The sequence below is a fragment of the Syngnathus acus genome, chromosome 16 (assembly GCF_901709675.1).
Source record: "Syngnathus acus chromosome 16, fSynAcu1.2, whole genome shotgun sequence".
In the NCBI taxonomy this organism is placed as follows: Eukaryota; Metazoa; Chordata; class Actinopteri; order Syngnathiformes; family Syngnathidae; genus Syngnathus; species Syngnathus acus.
In genome coordinates this window covers 11,876,667-11,892,095 of record NC_051101.1, presented here as the reverse complement: position 1 = coordinate 11,892,095, position 15,429 = coordinate 11,876,667, and the positions used below count along the sequence as shown (strand labels likewise).

Here is a 15,429-nt window from a genome sequence, read left to right as displayed (position 1 = left end):
CGACAGCGGGTTCGTTTGTTGCGTGTGCAGTAGTGGAGTAAGAGTGACGATGAGGGAGGGGAGGGGGTGAGTACAATCAGCTGAACAATGAGTTCAACTTGCAAACAGGATGGCTCTGTTTCCTGCCTCCTTGTAGACTCCACACACACATGAGCTGACTGGCATTTTGGGGCCCCCCTATGCAAGAAGCACCTTGTGCAGCTTGCACAAAGTGATGACACACACACAGTTAGCGGACACTACTCAGCACACGGTGCACCCACGCAGGCCTTCCCAGTAAATGCACACCTGTCCCAGCTGCTGTTTTGCACATAAGGAATGTGCTTTCGCTCACCCTATATCCCCCCCACACACCCCGATTTATTCACACGTTATAAAGTTAAGCTATCGTGTGCACGTGGATCTACACTGTTTAATGATTTGTCACTTGAAAGAACTTTGCAGAAATTTAGATAGTCAAAACTGCTACAAAAGTGTAAAAACAGAAATAATTACTGGATTTGGATTTATGTATTTTTATTAGCAGACTATTTATGGGTATTAACGGTCAGGAATTTAAATATAGCATGTTACTTTTTTCCAATAGCAAACCTAGTTATCATTTAAAAAAAAAAATACACATTTGCTTTAGTGGTTAAATGAAGAATATTGATCCAGAAAAACATCATAATTGTAGCACTCTAATTAATCTAAGGTCCCGTCAAAAAGTGCTTGTTTGTTGACGTTCACTATTTAAATGTCAAACAAAAGCGAGCATTTAAATGTCCGCCTTTGATTCATGGCCCGTCTTCCGTTCAATATGCCACATTTGTTTCCCACCTTCACTCACTTCAGCAGCACAATGCCGTGTTGTGTCTGTGTGTGTTGTATCAGGGCTGTTTGAGCTCAGGAAAAGGATTCATGTAACACACACACACATGGGATGAGAACCTCTGGTGTGGCCTTTCCCACCACTGGCCTCTCTGGATCAACACACTCACACACAAGCTCATTCGCGCCACCGCACTATCAAGCAAGCTTTGTATTATACACACAGACAAATTCCTTTTACAATCAAGGGGATAGGCTCTAGGGGGCGCTGTTGATCCCATTGGAATACCAATAACATCCCCAAAATGCATATTTTAAATTTAAGTGGCTGCTCAAAGTGACCCATAATGTAATTCTTGATGAGCATAAAGTTGGTTAGATTGAAAAAAAAAAAAAAGCAAAAAAAAAACACTTGGGCACTTTGTCATTATTTATTGACAAAAAGTCATCATTCATACTTAGGTCCATTTTACACTTTTAAAAAAAGCTTTCAAAAATAGCCGATGTAAACAGTCGTCATAGAAACACGATACATAACTTACTGCCACTGATATGTTCTGGTAACAAGGAAAGGCACAAGAGGAAATAGAATTAAAAAAAAATTGTTTTCCCGGCAGAAGCAAAGAGGAAACGCTCGACACGTGTTCGCCCTCTTCAAAATAGCAGCCTACAAACAACGCAGTCTTTGGATCGCAGTAAACAAATCAATCCACTTGAATAGATTTTCGCCAAATGGGACCATTTGAAAACTTTGCAGTTTTACTATTTAACTTTTTTTTTTTTTCTTCAGTCTGTCCAGGATACCCACTAGTAGCCAACGCAAGGCACTTAAAGGGGACACCTTTAACAAAAGACCTGAATTAAATTTCTTAAGTATTGCAATACACCTTTGGAATATAAATACTTTTACTTACAACTTTGTGGATCATAGACGTCATCGCCCACAGTGGCACTTTCTCATTGTGTAACATGTCCATTGCTGGATATCATCATACCCGCATGGACTTATAGGGGGGGCTGACGTGGTCAAATCTCCAAAACAAATAAAATCTGATGATGCTAGTGAGAATTCCAGGAAGGTTAGGGACCTAAAATGCACACGCAGGAGAATCATATTTGCAAATATTGGAAAATTTTGATTTGCTGTTGATTAGCATAATAAATGAAGGTTCGTAATTGTGTGTGGTACCATGACGTAGTAGTCATCCAGCTGCTGGCCGTATAAGAACCAGGAAGTGGAAGTGAAGAACGTGGCCACGGTCAGGGGGAAGGACAAGCGCTGTACGTTGCCGCTCTGCACGATGGCTATCTGAATGAGACGCAATCAGACGTGCTTATTTCAACACGAGGAATGGTTTCAACAAAGACGAGGCCCACAAGAAGGTTGTAAACAAGTCAAGCAAGTAGGAACAGGTTGTGGGAGGCGAGCAGGTTCCAAGCAGGACTTCGGAGTAAGTAGACGAGAAGTCAATTCAGCCCAAAAAGTTAGAAAAACAAAAATACTGTAGGCCAATTAATAATTACGGCATTCACTATTTAAATTTATGTTCCTGGTTTAAAAAAAAAATAAAAAAATCTTTGGAGAATAAATGTTAGATATTTTTTTGCAGAAAAATTATTATTATTATTATTATTATTATCATATTCTTACCCCCCCCCAAAAATTTAGGTTTCAGAAAAGTAATATGGGAACAACTGTTGTAATCTACAAAAATCTAATCTGATTTGGGATAAAAATATTCATATGACACATTTGATGAAAAAAAATGGTTTTTTTTAATTATATAAATATTACCTGAGGTTATTAAACCTTAGTTGTAAATAATGAAATGTTACTTGTTCTGTACCTTTAATAAAGGTTTAATAATGGCAACAGTTTGAGCAGCTAACCACTCAAGCGAGGATTTCGAACTAATTAGCGGCTGCCAAATGCCAACACACTATGAGGGTAAGAAGTCAACCTGGCGTCTCCAAGGGGATGGGGGCCAAACGGTGAAGGAATAACAGGAAGATGCAGATGAGGAGGAGAAGAATGGGAGGAAAGCCACGGGCTCGTTTCTGACTGTGCGGCAGATGGAGGGAAGGAGACAAACAGGATCAGAGACAAACACGACAGGAAAGAAGACATGTGATGGGCCCCATGACGACTGACTCTTCGCTTCGACACAAACATAAACACGCAGGTGTGCAGGAGTGTCGGATCAGGCGCTACGGAACAGTATGTTTTAATAAATGACCCAAGTACAAGTTTCTTACCAGGTCTGCGAGGGGGGACAGGTACACGCCCACAGTGGCCATGCTGCAGACGAGGCCGAGCTGGTTTAGCACCAGGTCGCCCGGAGGGAGGTATGAAAAGTACAACCCGGCGCTGGTCACCACCGTTGAAATGACAAGTACTTGGAACAGGACCATTTTCTAAAACAAAACAAAAAACTGGCCTCAAGCTTCACGTACAAACACGCAAACATGATGCTATGCTAACCTTTTGTTTTGTGTACTTGAAGTATACAAGGATGTAGATGGACTGCAGAAAAGCGCCGATAAGATTGACGACAATAAGTGTTTGGTCGATCTTCAGCATCCCATAGTAGAACCATCCGAGGTTACTGTGGAAACCAAAACAATGGAAAGGATGAACAGGGCAAGGCGACAGGACAAACAATTCATGACAGTCATATATGTCAGTCTGCCTTAAAAGCTTTCTTTTATGACTTTGATTTTTTTTTTCATTTGCTTTGCCTCAAATAATACATACCTGGCACATGTGGTGAGAAAAGGCAGAAATTGGATGTTGTCGGTGCTCTTGGAGTTTTGCATTTTCTTGAGGTCGACCCTGCACACACAAATACAAAGATCAAGACAACGTCAATTAAGAAGGCAATTATGCAAAGGTTAATCTCGTCAATATTCATCACTGCAACTGACAGCTACAGTGCAACAAGTTGACAACGCGCATAATAAAAGACATTTCACCTGGCAAACGCAATGTTCAAAACATTTGCGCAAAATGATTACTTGAATAGAAAAGAGCTGAAAGTTTGCCACGCCGCAAAAACAGACGTCTACTTACAGCCCAGTCGAGAACATCCAAAGTGTAAACACGATGCACGCCCATGATAAAAGATGCAGCAACTCCATAAAAAGGATTTTAAAAACGATAAATATGTTATTTAGAGTATAATATTTGCTTTTCGAATATAAAAGAGTCGTGAAAAGCAAAATTACTACACCCCACGGCGGGCGGACTTCTTTTCCGGCTGGATTTCCGTGTTTGCAATCAGTCGCGCTTCGATTGGTTGTTTACCAAATCACGTGGTGCGTGGTCGTCCAATGGTGCGCTAAAACAGATACACCTGACGTCACCATGATGATAAGTTTTCGCTGATTGAATAAATGAACCATATTTCATTCGTTTTCTATAACTGATCAAATTTCGAAATATATAACTAAAATAACCTTTGTATTAGAAATAAACAATATTTGACCAAATCTGGACTTTGGAATATTTCCTTACATGTTTACCATTGGGTGCACTTCATAAAATCCAATACAAGAGATAGAGCTTTTTTTTTTTTTTTTTTTTTTTAATGCTCCTTCTACAAACGAATTCTAGGTATCAATTGACATTATCAGATTTATGATAGAGCAGCCAAGTCCAGTCGCCCTGACAACAAGTCTGAAGTTTGACCTTTAGCAACAGCCCTTCTTCACATGTCATTTCTTCTCCCTTCCTGTCTTTGCTTCATTTTTGACATTTCATTTGACATTTTACTTTTATTTGCCCCCTTGGTGGTGTCTTTGTGTTATTGTTCTATTTGACTGTATCACAGACTTCCCCATTTCTTTTTCATTTTGTCCTAACACAAAGAAATTTTTCTCTGATAGCCTCCAGTTCACCCATGACTCTAACGTAGAATAGAAAATGGATGAATGATTGACATTATGTGAGACTGGCATGTGCTCGATGACATCATCATTGCTTTAACGCATATGGCGTTCTCGGTGTTTGAGCTCATTTTTGGCGAGTATGTACCAAGCAGGCATGACGTGATGGTGGAAAAGTAAATAAAAGCTCCTTATGTTCTGCTTTGGTATGGACAGTATACATTGCTGGGTTTTACAGAGGATAGCGATTTTTGACAGTTTTCAGCCATTTCTGAGGTTTTCGACGGCTTGTCTTTCATTCCGACGTGTGGGCACGTCTTGCGTTTTCACCTGCAGAGAGGATGCAGTAAAAGAGGCGAAAAAAGGCCCTGAAAAAAAGGGTGCAAGTGAGGAGGCGAGAGTGACACCTTCGCACCCGCTTGTTAGCGGCCACCCCCACCATCCGTGTTTGGTTTGCAGTCTGTGAAACGGGAGCCAGAGCAAACTGCCGACACACGGGATGAAAGTCGTGGAAAAGCCCGAGGCCGGGAGAAGTTGGGAAAGACCCGTGGGTGGGCTTGGAACGTATCGTCGGGGGATAGCGTTGCCATTTGCCAAAACGAAATGGGGGGGAAAAAAAAAAAAAAACAAGACAGGATTTTTATTCCAACACTTTTGTTTATTCCATTAAGTTTTCACATCTTTAAACAATATCTTAATAGTTTTTTCTATGTACAAATGTACATATAAACACGTAGAAAATGACTGTACAGTGTATGTTTTCAAAAAGTCCCTTCAGTTTGAGGCTTGACAAGTCAGGAGGGTGGGGGGGCAAGTATCGGGCATCTGCAAGCATGTACCAAGACAAGACTGACTAAACAACATTGTACTTATTTGACCATTTTTAAAATGTTCTCGTTCATTTTGGATGTTCCAGTAGAGTGGTCCTGCCCAAGAACAGTTTTTTTTCTTCTCAAAATTCCCACATTTTTCTTCACAGTTCAAATTGTGCATGTTACAAGGACTTGCAAGATTTATTTTTTTCAAGAACACTTAGACCTACTACACTACTGTTATTTTAATGTTGCTCATCACGGCGGTATTTGAAGTTACTTTCAGGGCGGTACAAATTGGAGAATGAGGAATGAAATGACAATTTAAAACATCTAATAAAAACAAAGGGTCAGAGTATTGAACTGAATGTGTTTGATGTCGTCCCTGAATGAATAACATGTGAAAAGTGGTATGCTGACTTGAGGCTTGCGAAGATGAGTGCTACACAATAACGGCACAAAAACAAAACATCCGAAATAACCAGCGTCGGTCGGCACTTAGCGGCTGACGCAGGAACTGGACGTGTACCTACAGAGTGGTATGAAAACATCAATAACAAATTGCTCAGAACGGAAAATGCTGCTTCATGCTCATCATAGTACAAAAACAAAAAACAAAATGGAGGTCATTTTCTTCGGAGTGATCTACACTCCACATTCACAACACACACTCACAGCTTTGTCTTTGTATAAAAGCTCTGTATTCGTTATAAAAAAAAAAAGTGTCCATGACCCCGGTGACCAGCACTGGGCTGCTTTGCAATGTTTTTTTTTTTCTTCTCAGTGTAGCATCGCCGCTAACAAAACGGGAAGGAGCGTCAAGGAGAACGAGAAGGAGACGGTCCGCGTTCCTGAATTTCCAACGCTCCTCTGGACGTTGGGCTCCATGGCCGTTGGGTCGTCTGGGAACACGAGAGAAACAAGAAGTGAGTGTGTGGGGAAAATAAATAAATAAATAAATAAAGAAGCGACTATCTTCTGATGGATGCCTCACCTGCTGGGAGACGATTGGACAGGTTGTGAATTCCGCCGGAAGAGACAAACTTGGCTTTCGACGGGTCCGAGATCTTCTCCGTCTCCGCCTTGGACTTCCCCGTCTGAGTCTTTCCCGCGCCTTTCTTTCCGGCCACGTCCACTTTGAGCCTCAGGCAATCCTGGCCGTGATGATGGATCGGCTTGGCTGATGGGGGAGCGCACGCGATTATTTTTTCAACCTCCCAAATTGCACATTTTTGGAAACTGAGCAACACTTCAGGTCCAAATACTTACAGATGTAATAATAGCTCTCTCCTTGACTGAACTCCTTGCCCAGGGTGAAGGGGGTGAAGCGTTGGAACTTCTCGGAGAACTTCTCGGCGGCGTGGGGGGCGAAGGGTCGCGAGCACTCCCAGCGGAGCTGGTCGAACGAGCGCGGTTTGCACACGTCGTAGTCGTCCTTGTCCACCATGTAGAGCACGTAGCGCTCGGCTAAATGCGGCGGAACCTCGCCGTGGCTGTAGTGCGGGCAGATGATGTCCAGGTAGTCGTTGATGCGGACTTCCACCGTGTAGTCGTCCCACAGGAAGCTGAGGAGGGAGAAGTGAGAGGGGCGCGTTTAATGACGGGGGGCCTCACCAATGTTTTGATTGCAAGCAAGCGCGTTGACACTAATCACGAGGTTTAAACACGCGTGTCGCAATCCCAACGCGCACCTGCTTAGCATCTGCTGCACGTGTGTTTGTGCAAGTTCAGCTTTGTTATAGAAAGCGCAAATTAGTGTGACAATTTCAAAGTCAGGTCGGACTTGTTTTGGCCTTGGCGCCGTTCCGCTCACACACCTACACTTTGTTTTTTTAAAAAAACACACACACTCTTTTTTTTCTTTAAAACTGTTTTCTCTACTTTGCTCCTTCAAAGACGGAGACAAAGGGGGCGGGGTCGAGTCAAACTGACGCCCTCCTGCTCTCTTTTCATCTTCATCCTTCCTTTCGGGTTTTACGGCTCTTTTCAAGCCTCGCCGCCGTCTCCACTTTGACGTCGCAAAGGTTGCGCCTCAACAGAGGTTACTGTAGTTAATCAAAGCTAATGAAATTATTCCAATTAAAAATTTAAAACAATATATATAGTTTGGGCTTTAACTCATTCAGTGCCATTGACGGTTAGCAAGATATCAACTTGGTTGGCAGTCAATTATTTCACTGTTAATGTTAAGCCATGCAAAAAAAAATCTAAAACTAAAAACTAAAGTCAAGGTGTGATTTTAATTTGAATTGAAACATGCTTGTGAACCAAAGCGACAGTGGCTCCCGTGTGGCGTTTGCGCGTCTGTTAGCATCAAAGCGCAGGACGTGGTGCCTCTTTACCCCCTCTTCTCCAAACCGCCTCCTGTTGTTGTGGCTCCTTCTCGGACCCCCTGGCCTAAGCAGACACAGTGGCTCCAATCACGGGCCTTTAACCCCTCCTTCCTGCCTCGGCATGTGTGCATACGTGTGCGTTAGCCGTAACCCGCCAGTCAAAACATGCTTTGTTAGCCGAGCGCAATTCTAAACTTGTTAGGTTGCTTGCTCGCCCCCCCCCCTTTCCTCAAACATTCAAAATATAGACAAGAATGAAATGCTGCTTTGTTGTTTCTTTCTATTATATTTATCTTTGTTGTTTCAAGTTTATACGAGCAATCACGCAAACCTGTGTTGCCCTTTTCTTCGTACTAGAACTTTTTTTCAACTAACTAAAGTTTTGTTTTCTAGCTTGGCTAAAGCGGAGCAAATGGATAGTGTTGCCAATTCCATTAACACCATTTATCATTAAGGGGGGGGGGGGGGGGGGGAAAAGTCGTCTTTTATTCGGCGCCTCCAATAGCCGAGCTAATTAAAAGCTGTTAAGCGGTCTGGGGCCGATGAGTTGACTAGAAAAGGAGGGGCGGAGAAACGAATCGGGTGTAATTATAGCCTTCCCCTCCCCATAGCGTGCAGGCCTCAAGGCTCCGGGGGCCCCTCCAACCTCGGCACCTTGGCCCCCCCCCCGTGGAGCGTTCGCTTTACCATGATTGCGGCGGATGTGTTCAATTTATGAGCGTGCTTTTCTCACAATTAAACTATTTGGCAGTTGTTTTGAAACGTATCCGAATGACGCAACAATCAGAAAATGTTTATGATGATGTATTGTGAGCATTTGCGGATTCGGCGGTTTTCATTTGTTTTTTAAAATATCGGATGAAATGTTCCCGAGGGCCGCGGCGGGTTTCCCGCCCTTTTACATCTGGCCCATCAAAGCTCTCTCGTCTCTCGCTTGCCACAGGCTGACACTTCTCACGGGGGTGAGAGTCGCGTTAACGTGATACTGAAGCTGCATTTTGTGTGTGTGTGTGTGTGTGTGTGTGTGTGTGTCAGGTGTGCGTTTATGTGTGTGTGGGCTCGTGTTGTTGCAAAACCCAATTAGCCCAGGTTTTCCTGCGTGCGATTCTCATGGGAAGGTGCTCTGAAGGCTCACATTAGTCTCATTAAGAGAGAGAGACAGAGAGAGAGAGAGAGGAGCAGACTTCAGAAAGGTTGTAGTTAAAAACTACTTTGGTATATTGATTTTATATTATTAATCGCAATAATATACATGTGAGGTTCGGATCATGTTTTTGTTCAATTGGGCTTGGAATTTAAGAGGCGGGACCAAGCCTTGGGCATAACATGTAGCGTTAGCTGATAGTTTACTAGCTAGCCTGTTAGCCAGTGAGTTGTGTCCTTGTGAATAAAAGCGTTTTTTTAGGTGTTTGTTTGTTTTCTTACTGCTTTTCAATAAAGTGAGTGAAAGCGAACCGGTGAATGAGCCTATTCTTTCAGCAATTTGCGGCGATTACAATATGTTTTAAAGAGCGATATGTTAAACGAGCTAACATGGCTATGCTACGTTGGCAAATGTAGCTGCTACGCTTCTGCTGGACCAACTTTGGACATTGTGTCTTTCCTCCTGGGTCAGCAGCATTGCGCCAAGTTGGAGCGATGCGTTGAAATAAAGCGTTAGCGCCTGGTGCCAGCATGACAATTGAGGGCAACTCATGCCGCGGGCTCCTGAACACATCTGTTTATTAAGGTCGACTGTTTGCGGCAGAGGTAGGTCAATTCGCACTAATGAGCTTTTTGCATCACCAGGCAATGTTTGCACGCCAATGTAACATTTGGAGAGCGAGGGAGCAGCTTGTTTCACCGTTGTCACATTCTGCCGCCACATTTTTCCACTTCCCCTCCCTCCGCCCATCGCTCGCCCTTTCTCCGTTTCACCCTGACCGTACTACAGTGCTTCCATTTGTCCCCGGAGCACTTGACTGGCTGGTCAAACAACTGACATTCCCTTTCACTGGGGAACGCGTGGGTCAGAAGGTCAGAGTTCACGGTTGCTATGCTTCTCGCGCGCACACACCGACGGGGCCCCCCCGAGTCAGCAGCAGCAGTACACGTATCTGTTTCGCACGCGCAAAAAAAAAAAAACGCGGTCAGCAACACCGAAACACTAAACAGATGAACCTTCGATGCACTCCCGCCACCGCCATTTTGGGGGGGGGGTTGCGGTTTGGCTAGTTTAGCGCTAAGGACCCGTACTCGGATGTGCTCATTTAATACCCTATTAATTCAGTCGGGTGTGTCAGATTTCCACCTCCTTAGGAGCTGTCAGTGGTTCTTCCACTGCTGGATGACTCGCTTACAGCCTATTGACTTTAATAACACTGTCGCTGATTAACGGATAATTACTCGTTCTGTCACTCAAGTGGCGTTAATTTAGCGATTGCGACAACATGGAGAGGCCCGGCAGAGTTTGCTCGACTAGTTTTGCTGCCAAAATAATAAAAAAAAAAAAGCTGTCCTTGAAGACAGTGATTCGCAGCAATGTAACTTTTTTATATTTATTTTATATTATTTATTGACTACGAATCATATAAATGTATTGTTGATTTGCTATCAAGCAAATGTCGTCAAATTGTCATCCTAGCATCCCGGACTTGTTTTTGTACAATTCTTTCGCCTCATTCTCTTCACTATCTGCTCTTCCCAGTGCTTTTATGTACATTTTGACATTTGCAGAATAAACAAATCATTCATTCAAACATCTCCCCCCCCCCCTTCCATCTATCCATCAGTGTCCACTCTCTCCTCCCTTGGCCTAGCCTCGCTTTATTCTCACAAATGAGCCCAACCCCCTCACGTCTTCACCTCGGGGTTGTTCCGTCTCTTAATGCTGACTTAATAAACCAGCGCTCTTGGTCCAGGCTAATTTTTCACCACGCGGTTTCACCCTCTGCCCAGACCTCTACTCCTCCCCTCTGCCCCCTAAATCCTTTCACCCACCCACTTTTTTCCTCCCCTTCTCACATTCTGTCAGGCATAAATAGCAAAAGGCTAAATGGGGCATAAATTCAGCAAGATGTTTGCATTAAAAATCCCTGATTTAATTAAACTAGAGGAAACCACTCAGCGTGGCTAAAAGTGTCCTTCAGGGGGCGATGGTGGGCCACAGGCTGGATTTGCAAAACTATGTGTGAAATGCAGTGAATGAGCAGAGTACACACATATGACGCATGCCTGCCCACACATACTACAATGTCGAGTCGAGAGGTGCCCTGTCCACCTCCAGTGGAAAAATACCAGGGCCAAAACAGAGAGGGGTCTGTGGAAAAAAAAAAAAAAAAAAAGTTGGGGGGGGTGAATAGGAGGAGGAAGAAGGAAGTCTGGAGCACAGATAAGGAAGTGAGAGGAAGAGCAGAAAGGAGGAGAGGACAATCACAGAGCTGCAAGTGATTGATGGGCCAACAAGAACTTCGCCTTGTTATTGATTTTTCTTAATGTATACTCTCCGAAAAAGACGGTGACATATGACTCCATTACTGTCATTAGCAACATACTACACTAATGTACTGGACTCCAAGGTATCTATTACGGAGTGAACTTGTTTACTGTTTGGCATTCACTATTACGTGGGGACCAAGGAACACTGCTCAAGTGAGTTGAGGAGTTTCCTTTAGACAAAAGCAGTGCTTTGCCACCGTCTGGTCGCATATTGGTGCGGAGGAACTTTATTGAGGAGCTACATTGGGAACGTAATTTCGATCTCTTTGTGTGTCTTGACATGTGAAGAAATTGACAATAAAGCAGACTTTGACAATTGGACAAAATAGTGTTTTGGCCCCAAGGAACTATGTTGAGCTGAGGAGCTTCATTTAGACAAAAGTAGTGCTTTGTCGCTACTTTGTGGCTATTATTAGTCATGTATTTTTTGCTATCTGCTGTAGGGCTAGGTCAAAAAGCAAACTAGGAGAAGCTTTTCCATGCATCTCCAGTTTACCCAGAAAGGGAAACGTACAATGATGTACTGTACTTGCTTTCCAAGTATAATAACTATATCGGAGATTATGCAAGGACTATTACTCGGTGGCTATTTTTACCTCATAGATTGTGGGGAACATAATGTAATGAAACGGGTAAAAAAAAAAAAAAAAAAAACGTTACATCACAGGAGCGGATAAAAAAAATCGCATGGAGCCAAGCCAAGTGAGATGATCGTTTTTGTGTCTATGGGTCAGATGGTCAGATTACAAACCGTCTGTAATCTATGTTAGTGTGCATTCTCCTTCTGGCGGGATTAAAAGGCCCGGGGAGGAGACAGGCCGGCTATAAAAAAGAAGGGGGGGGGGGTTAAGGAGTGGGGAAAGCTGGCTGGAGGGGCTGTTTTAGTTTGGCCGTCTTCAACCTCAACTCGTGTCCAGACAGGCCCGCCCGCCCGCCCGACTGCCTCTGCAATCACGGCCAGACGTCACGCCCGGAGTCCTGACTGACACAAACGACGGGAATACGCGGGTGGGATTTAGGAGTCTCGAGTTTAGAGAGGCAAAAAAAAAAAAAAAAAAGTCAGCAAAGTTCTCATAAACGCACGGCTGACGACACGGAAGGCAGCACTGGAATGCCCGCCTGATGCTAATATTAACATTGAAGTCCACCCGGCCCTCTCTCGCCACCCGAGAGTGTGTAAGTGTGACTCACACGTCTCCGTGACGGCGCCCGGATTGATCGCCGCTCCCTATTTGAACGTGACGTGCTCGCAATCACGGCAGCTCCCGCAACTAATCTCCAATCATTCAAAGGTTTCTATTAGGTAATGCCACGATTCCACTCTGGCAATAACAAGAAGAGGCATGTCACATGACGAACAAGACTCGACCTGACTGCGAACAACATGCCTCACCACCTGTCATGGAGAAACACACACACGCACACTAAATCATTACTAGTGGACACTTTAACACACACGCGCGCTCGCCTACATGAATGGACAGACTGCTGCCATCTGCTCGGCGTCCTCATCCCAAAGACAAATCACTCGCTGTACAATCGGGACGGAGAATCAATTAGCATCACTTATCCGCAGTCACGGCGCAGTCAAAGGCTGCTGACGGATTTAGCCAATCCCTCCAACAGGTGACCGATTGATCACAGATTGAGGATTAAGATGGAGAGGATTGTCAACATGAAAGTCGGGGCGAGTTCAATCGATGTGTTGGTGCATGATTTCTTGTTCTGTGATATTTAACGGCCATTTTAGCACAGTGGTGGCAAATTTATGGCCTGAGATTGCATTTGAGAGAAATCGTCAATAAAGCCTTTACGGGAAATGTTACAAAGTCCATTTGAGCCGCCAGGAAACTTACCTGAGCCTCCACCCCTTCAGGTGTTGTGTGACTCAGGCAAACCTTCTCAAAACAACTCATGACTTTCCACGAGCCTTCCCTCTTTATACAGGCACTCATGTTGTCTCCTTAGGCACATGTCAAAGGTCAATTCCAGCACTGCTAATGTAATGTAACGTCTTGCTCTTTGATTTATTATTTTTCCACACTAGACTCAATCCTATTTAAACCAAATAAAAAAAACATCTTTCTTTCTCCGTACACTGCTCGCGCCGAAAGCTCAATAAATCGCACCCCTGCACGTCAAGCCGCATCGATCCTATTGAGTGGTCGGCTGGAATTACATTTCTGCCCCCAGCTACCCCCATGGCAAAGCTGTGCAATCAGCATTTTGTGCACGAGATGTGGCACTTAGTGACGCTTCTTTTGCAATATCCATTTAGTGCTATTACGTCGAGCAATTGCGCTGAAATATACAGTTTACTAGTGCAGAACCTGTCTGTTGGGGAAAAACTCCGATGTACTTGCGCTCTACATTAACTGAATACCACTAATGTGGATTTAAAAAAAAAGAGAGTTCTTTGCTCCATAAAAGAACACTTAACAGACTTGCAACATCTTTAAAGAACATGAAAGAGCATTACAACGGACGCACGTTGCAACTTACTTTGGATTGGAGGTGTTCCAGAAGACGCTGTGCCTCTCGGCGCTGGAGAACCAAGCCCCGACGCTCAGAAGCAAAAACAGCACGCACGCCAAATCCATAGTTGAAGAAGCGCTTGTATAACTGACGCGAATCTCGGGAGTTTGTTTAGTCGAAGCAGGTCAGACGCTCCAAAGCGAAACTCAATGACTGTTTACCGGAGCGCGTCTCCCGTTTGTTTTGTCAACTCGTAACCCCGCCCCTCAGCTACTCAGCCAATCACAGAGAGGCAGTGGTGTTCATGCCCCGCCTACCACCAGGAGCAAGTGCAGACGCGCCCTCCAGCTGCTGCTGCAAGAGAGAGAAAGAGAAAAAAACAAAAACAACCATGAGGAGTTGTAGAATTAGAGTGTAGTGAAGAAAATCAACAAGACGTCATTTGTAAAAATAGTTAAGTGCATCATGCAGGCGGCAAAAAACGATGGAAACGTAAATACGTCAACAAAAAAAAGACATGTAATTGCCCCACCCTAAAAAAATGCAAATACACTTGGGGAATCCCTATTACTGTTGAAAATAGATTGTGGGTATGATTTAAAAACAGCTAGCTGCATCATAGTGTCTGTGGAATAGGATGGAAACATAAATACAGCCGGGAAAAATTGCAGTCCCCTACAAAACGTATAAATGCATTTATAAAATCACACATTCAATGTAAAAGAAGCATATGCCTGCCAGAAATGGACAATAAAACGTAAAAGAAAGTTTGGTTCAAACAAATTCAAGTGTGTACATGTTGTTAACCTGAAACCAAAAGTCCTATTAAGGTGCTTAAAAAAAAACATCTTCAAAGCATCCCAACTGCAGCGATAAACACTTTTTTTGACCTTCAAAATATGCAAAACATATTTAATTGCTTGGGATTCACCTACTTAAGAAGCAAAAACTGGACTCGGTTCAACAAATGACAGCACAGTTGTGTTTTAATTGATTTAATCCACTTTCCTAAGTGAGCAGTTGGCAATGTGGCCTTCAATTGCAAAAGTCTAGACACCCCGGGTATAGGCAAGAATTCTGCTTTACATGTCCTGCTATTTATTCCCCACCACTGTTGCAATCTATTCATTTCCCCACTGACTCACAGCATTTGCTTTCTACACATTCCGTTATATCATATCGCGATGTTGTAACGCTATTGCCTCGTCTAGCCTCTCTTGTGACGTACTGACGCACTAATCTACAAAAACACACTGTCAACCCGACTGCTTACACGAGAAGCCCTCTCATGAGAAGTGTATTTAGTTCCAGACTGTAGCCGTCGAGGCTCTGTTTACATTTTGTCAGGTAGTCAAGAATTATTACTCTTGTTTTTTTTATCAGTCTGATCTCGTGCTCGGCACTCGTCCCCAGACGGTAGAAAACAGGGTCGCAGATGGAGTGGATAAAGCCGTGGTGTAATTGTGGCCCCGGCATGAGAAGACTTCCCTGGGGCGGGGATGGAGCCTGGCCTGGGTCAGCTGGCGGGGGGGGGGGGGGCCAGGAGGGGGCATGTATGTTCATGGAGGAGTTTTTCATGTGTATCAGGGTACTGGGAAAGGGGGGTCTGTCCTTAGGCTTGGCTGGGCAAGTACACA

The 15,429-nt window shown here is 44.0% G+C and overlaps 2 protein-coding genes and 1 long non-coding RNA gene across 6 annotated transcripts; all 3 read right to left on the bottom strand.

Moving 5' to 3' along the window:
* Positions 1-1,227: 1,227 nt before the first annotated feature.
* Positions 1,228-4,100, bottom strand: slc50a1 (solute carrier family 50 member 1). Of its 4 annotated transcripts, none has more exons than XR_005100683.1 (7): positions 3,881-4,100; positions 3,566-3,643; positions 3,293-3,416; positions 3,067-3,225; positions 2,000-2,119; positions 1,725-1,898; positions 1,228-1,651 (listed from the first exon to the last, which is right to left on the bottom strand). XR_005100683.1 is itself a non-coding variant. In XM_037274621.1 (7 exons), exons 3-7 carry the CDS (start codon positions 3,405-3,407, stop codon positions 1,800-1,802), a joined length of 594 nt encoding a protein of 197 aa, XP_037130516.1. In that variant the 5' UTR covers positions 3,408-3,416; positions 3,566-3,643; positions 3,881-4,100; the 3' UTR covers positions 1,228-1,799. The 4 variants fall into 4 exon arrangements, 3 of the variants coding, with proteins under 3 accessions (XP_037130516.1, XP_037130515.1, XP_037130517.1); XM_037274621.1 differs by adding an exon at positions 2,772-2,872 and having other exon boundaries at positions 1,228-1,898; XM_037274620.1 differs by having other exon boundaries at positions 1,228-1,898.
* Positions 4,101-5,332: 1,232 nt separating this feature from the next.
* Positions 5,333-14,140, bottom strand: efna1b (ephrin-A1b). The gene is made up of 4 exons (XM_037274610.1): positions 13,820-14,140; positions 6,777-7,072; positions 6,502-6,687; positions 5,333-6,409 (listed from the first exon to the last, which is right to left on the bottom strand). The coding sequence occupies exons 1-4, from the start codon at positions 13,915-13,917 to the stop codon at positions 6,288-6,290; spliced, it is 702 nt and encodes a 233-aa protein (XP_037130505.1). The 5' UTR covers positions 13,918-14,140; the 3' UTR covers positions 5,333-6,287.
* On the bottom strand, positions 7,342-11,510 carry LOC119136342. Its single transcript, XR_005100714.1, has 2 exons — positions 8,201-11,510; positions 7,342-8,133 (listed from the first exon to the last, which is right to left on the bottom strand). It is a non-coding gene; the product is annotated as an uncharacterized LOC119136342 (long non-coding RNA).
* Positions 14,141-15,429: the final 1,289 nt, after the last annotated feature.

Coding starts and splice junctions, on each gene's coding strand:
- slc50a1 (XM_037274620.1), bottom strand. CDS start 3,948: ATGGAGTTGCTGCATCTTTTATCATGGGCGTGCATCGTGTTTACACTT. Junction 2,120..3,066: donor TGTCCCCCCTCGCAGACCTG/GTAAGAAACTTG, acceptor CGTCTCATTCAG/ATAGCCATCGTGCAGAGCGG. Junction 1,899..1,999: donor TGGATGACTACTACGTCATG/GTACCACACACA, acceptor TGTGCATTTTAG/GTCCCTAACCTTCCTGGAAT.
- efna1b (XM_037274610.1), bottom strand. CDS start 13,917: ATGGATTTGGCGTGCGTGCTGTTTTTGCTTCTGAGCGTCGGGGCTTGG. Junction 7,073..13,819: donor TGGAACACCTCCAATCCAAA/GTAAGTTGCAAC, acceptor CTCCCTCCTCAG/CTTCCTGTGGGACGACTACA. Junction 6,410..6,501: donor GTCCAATCGTCTCCCAGCAG/GTGAGGCATCCA, acceptor TCGTGTTCCCAG/ACGACCCAACGGCCATGGAG.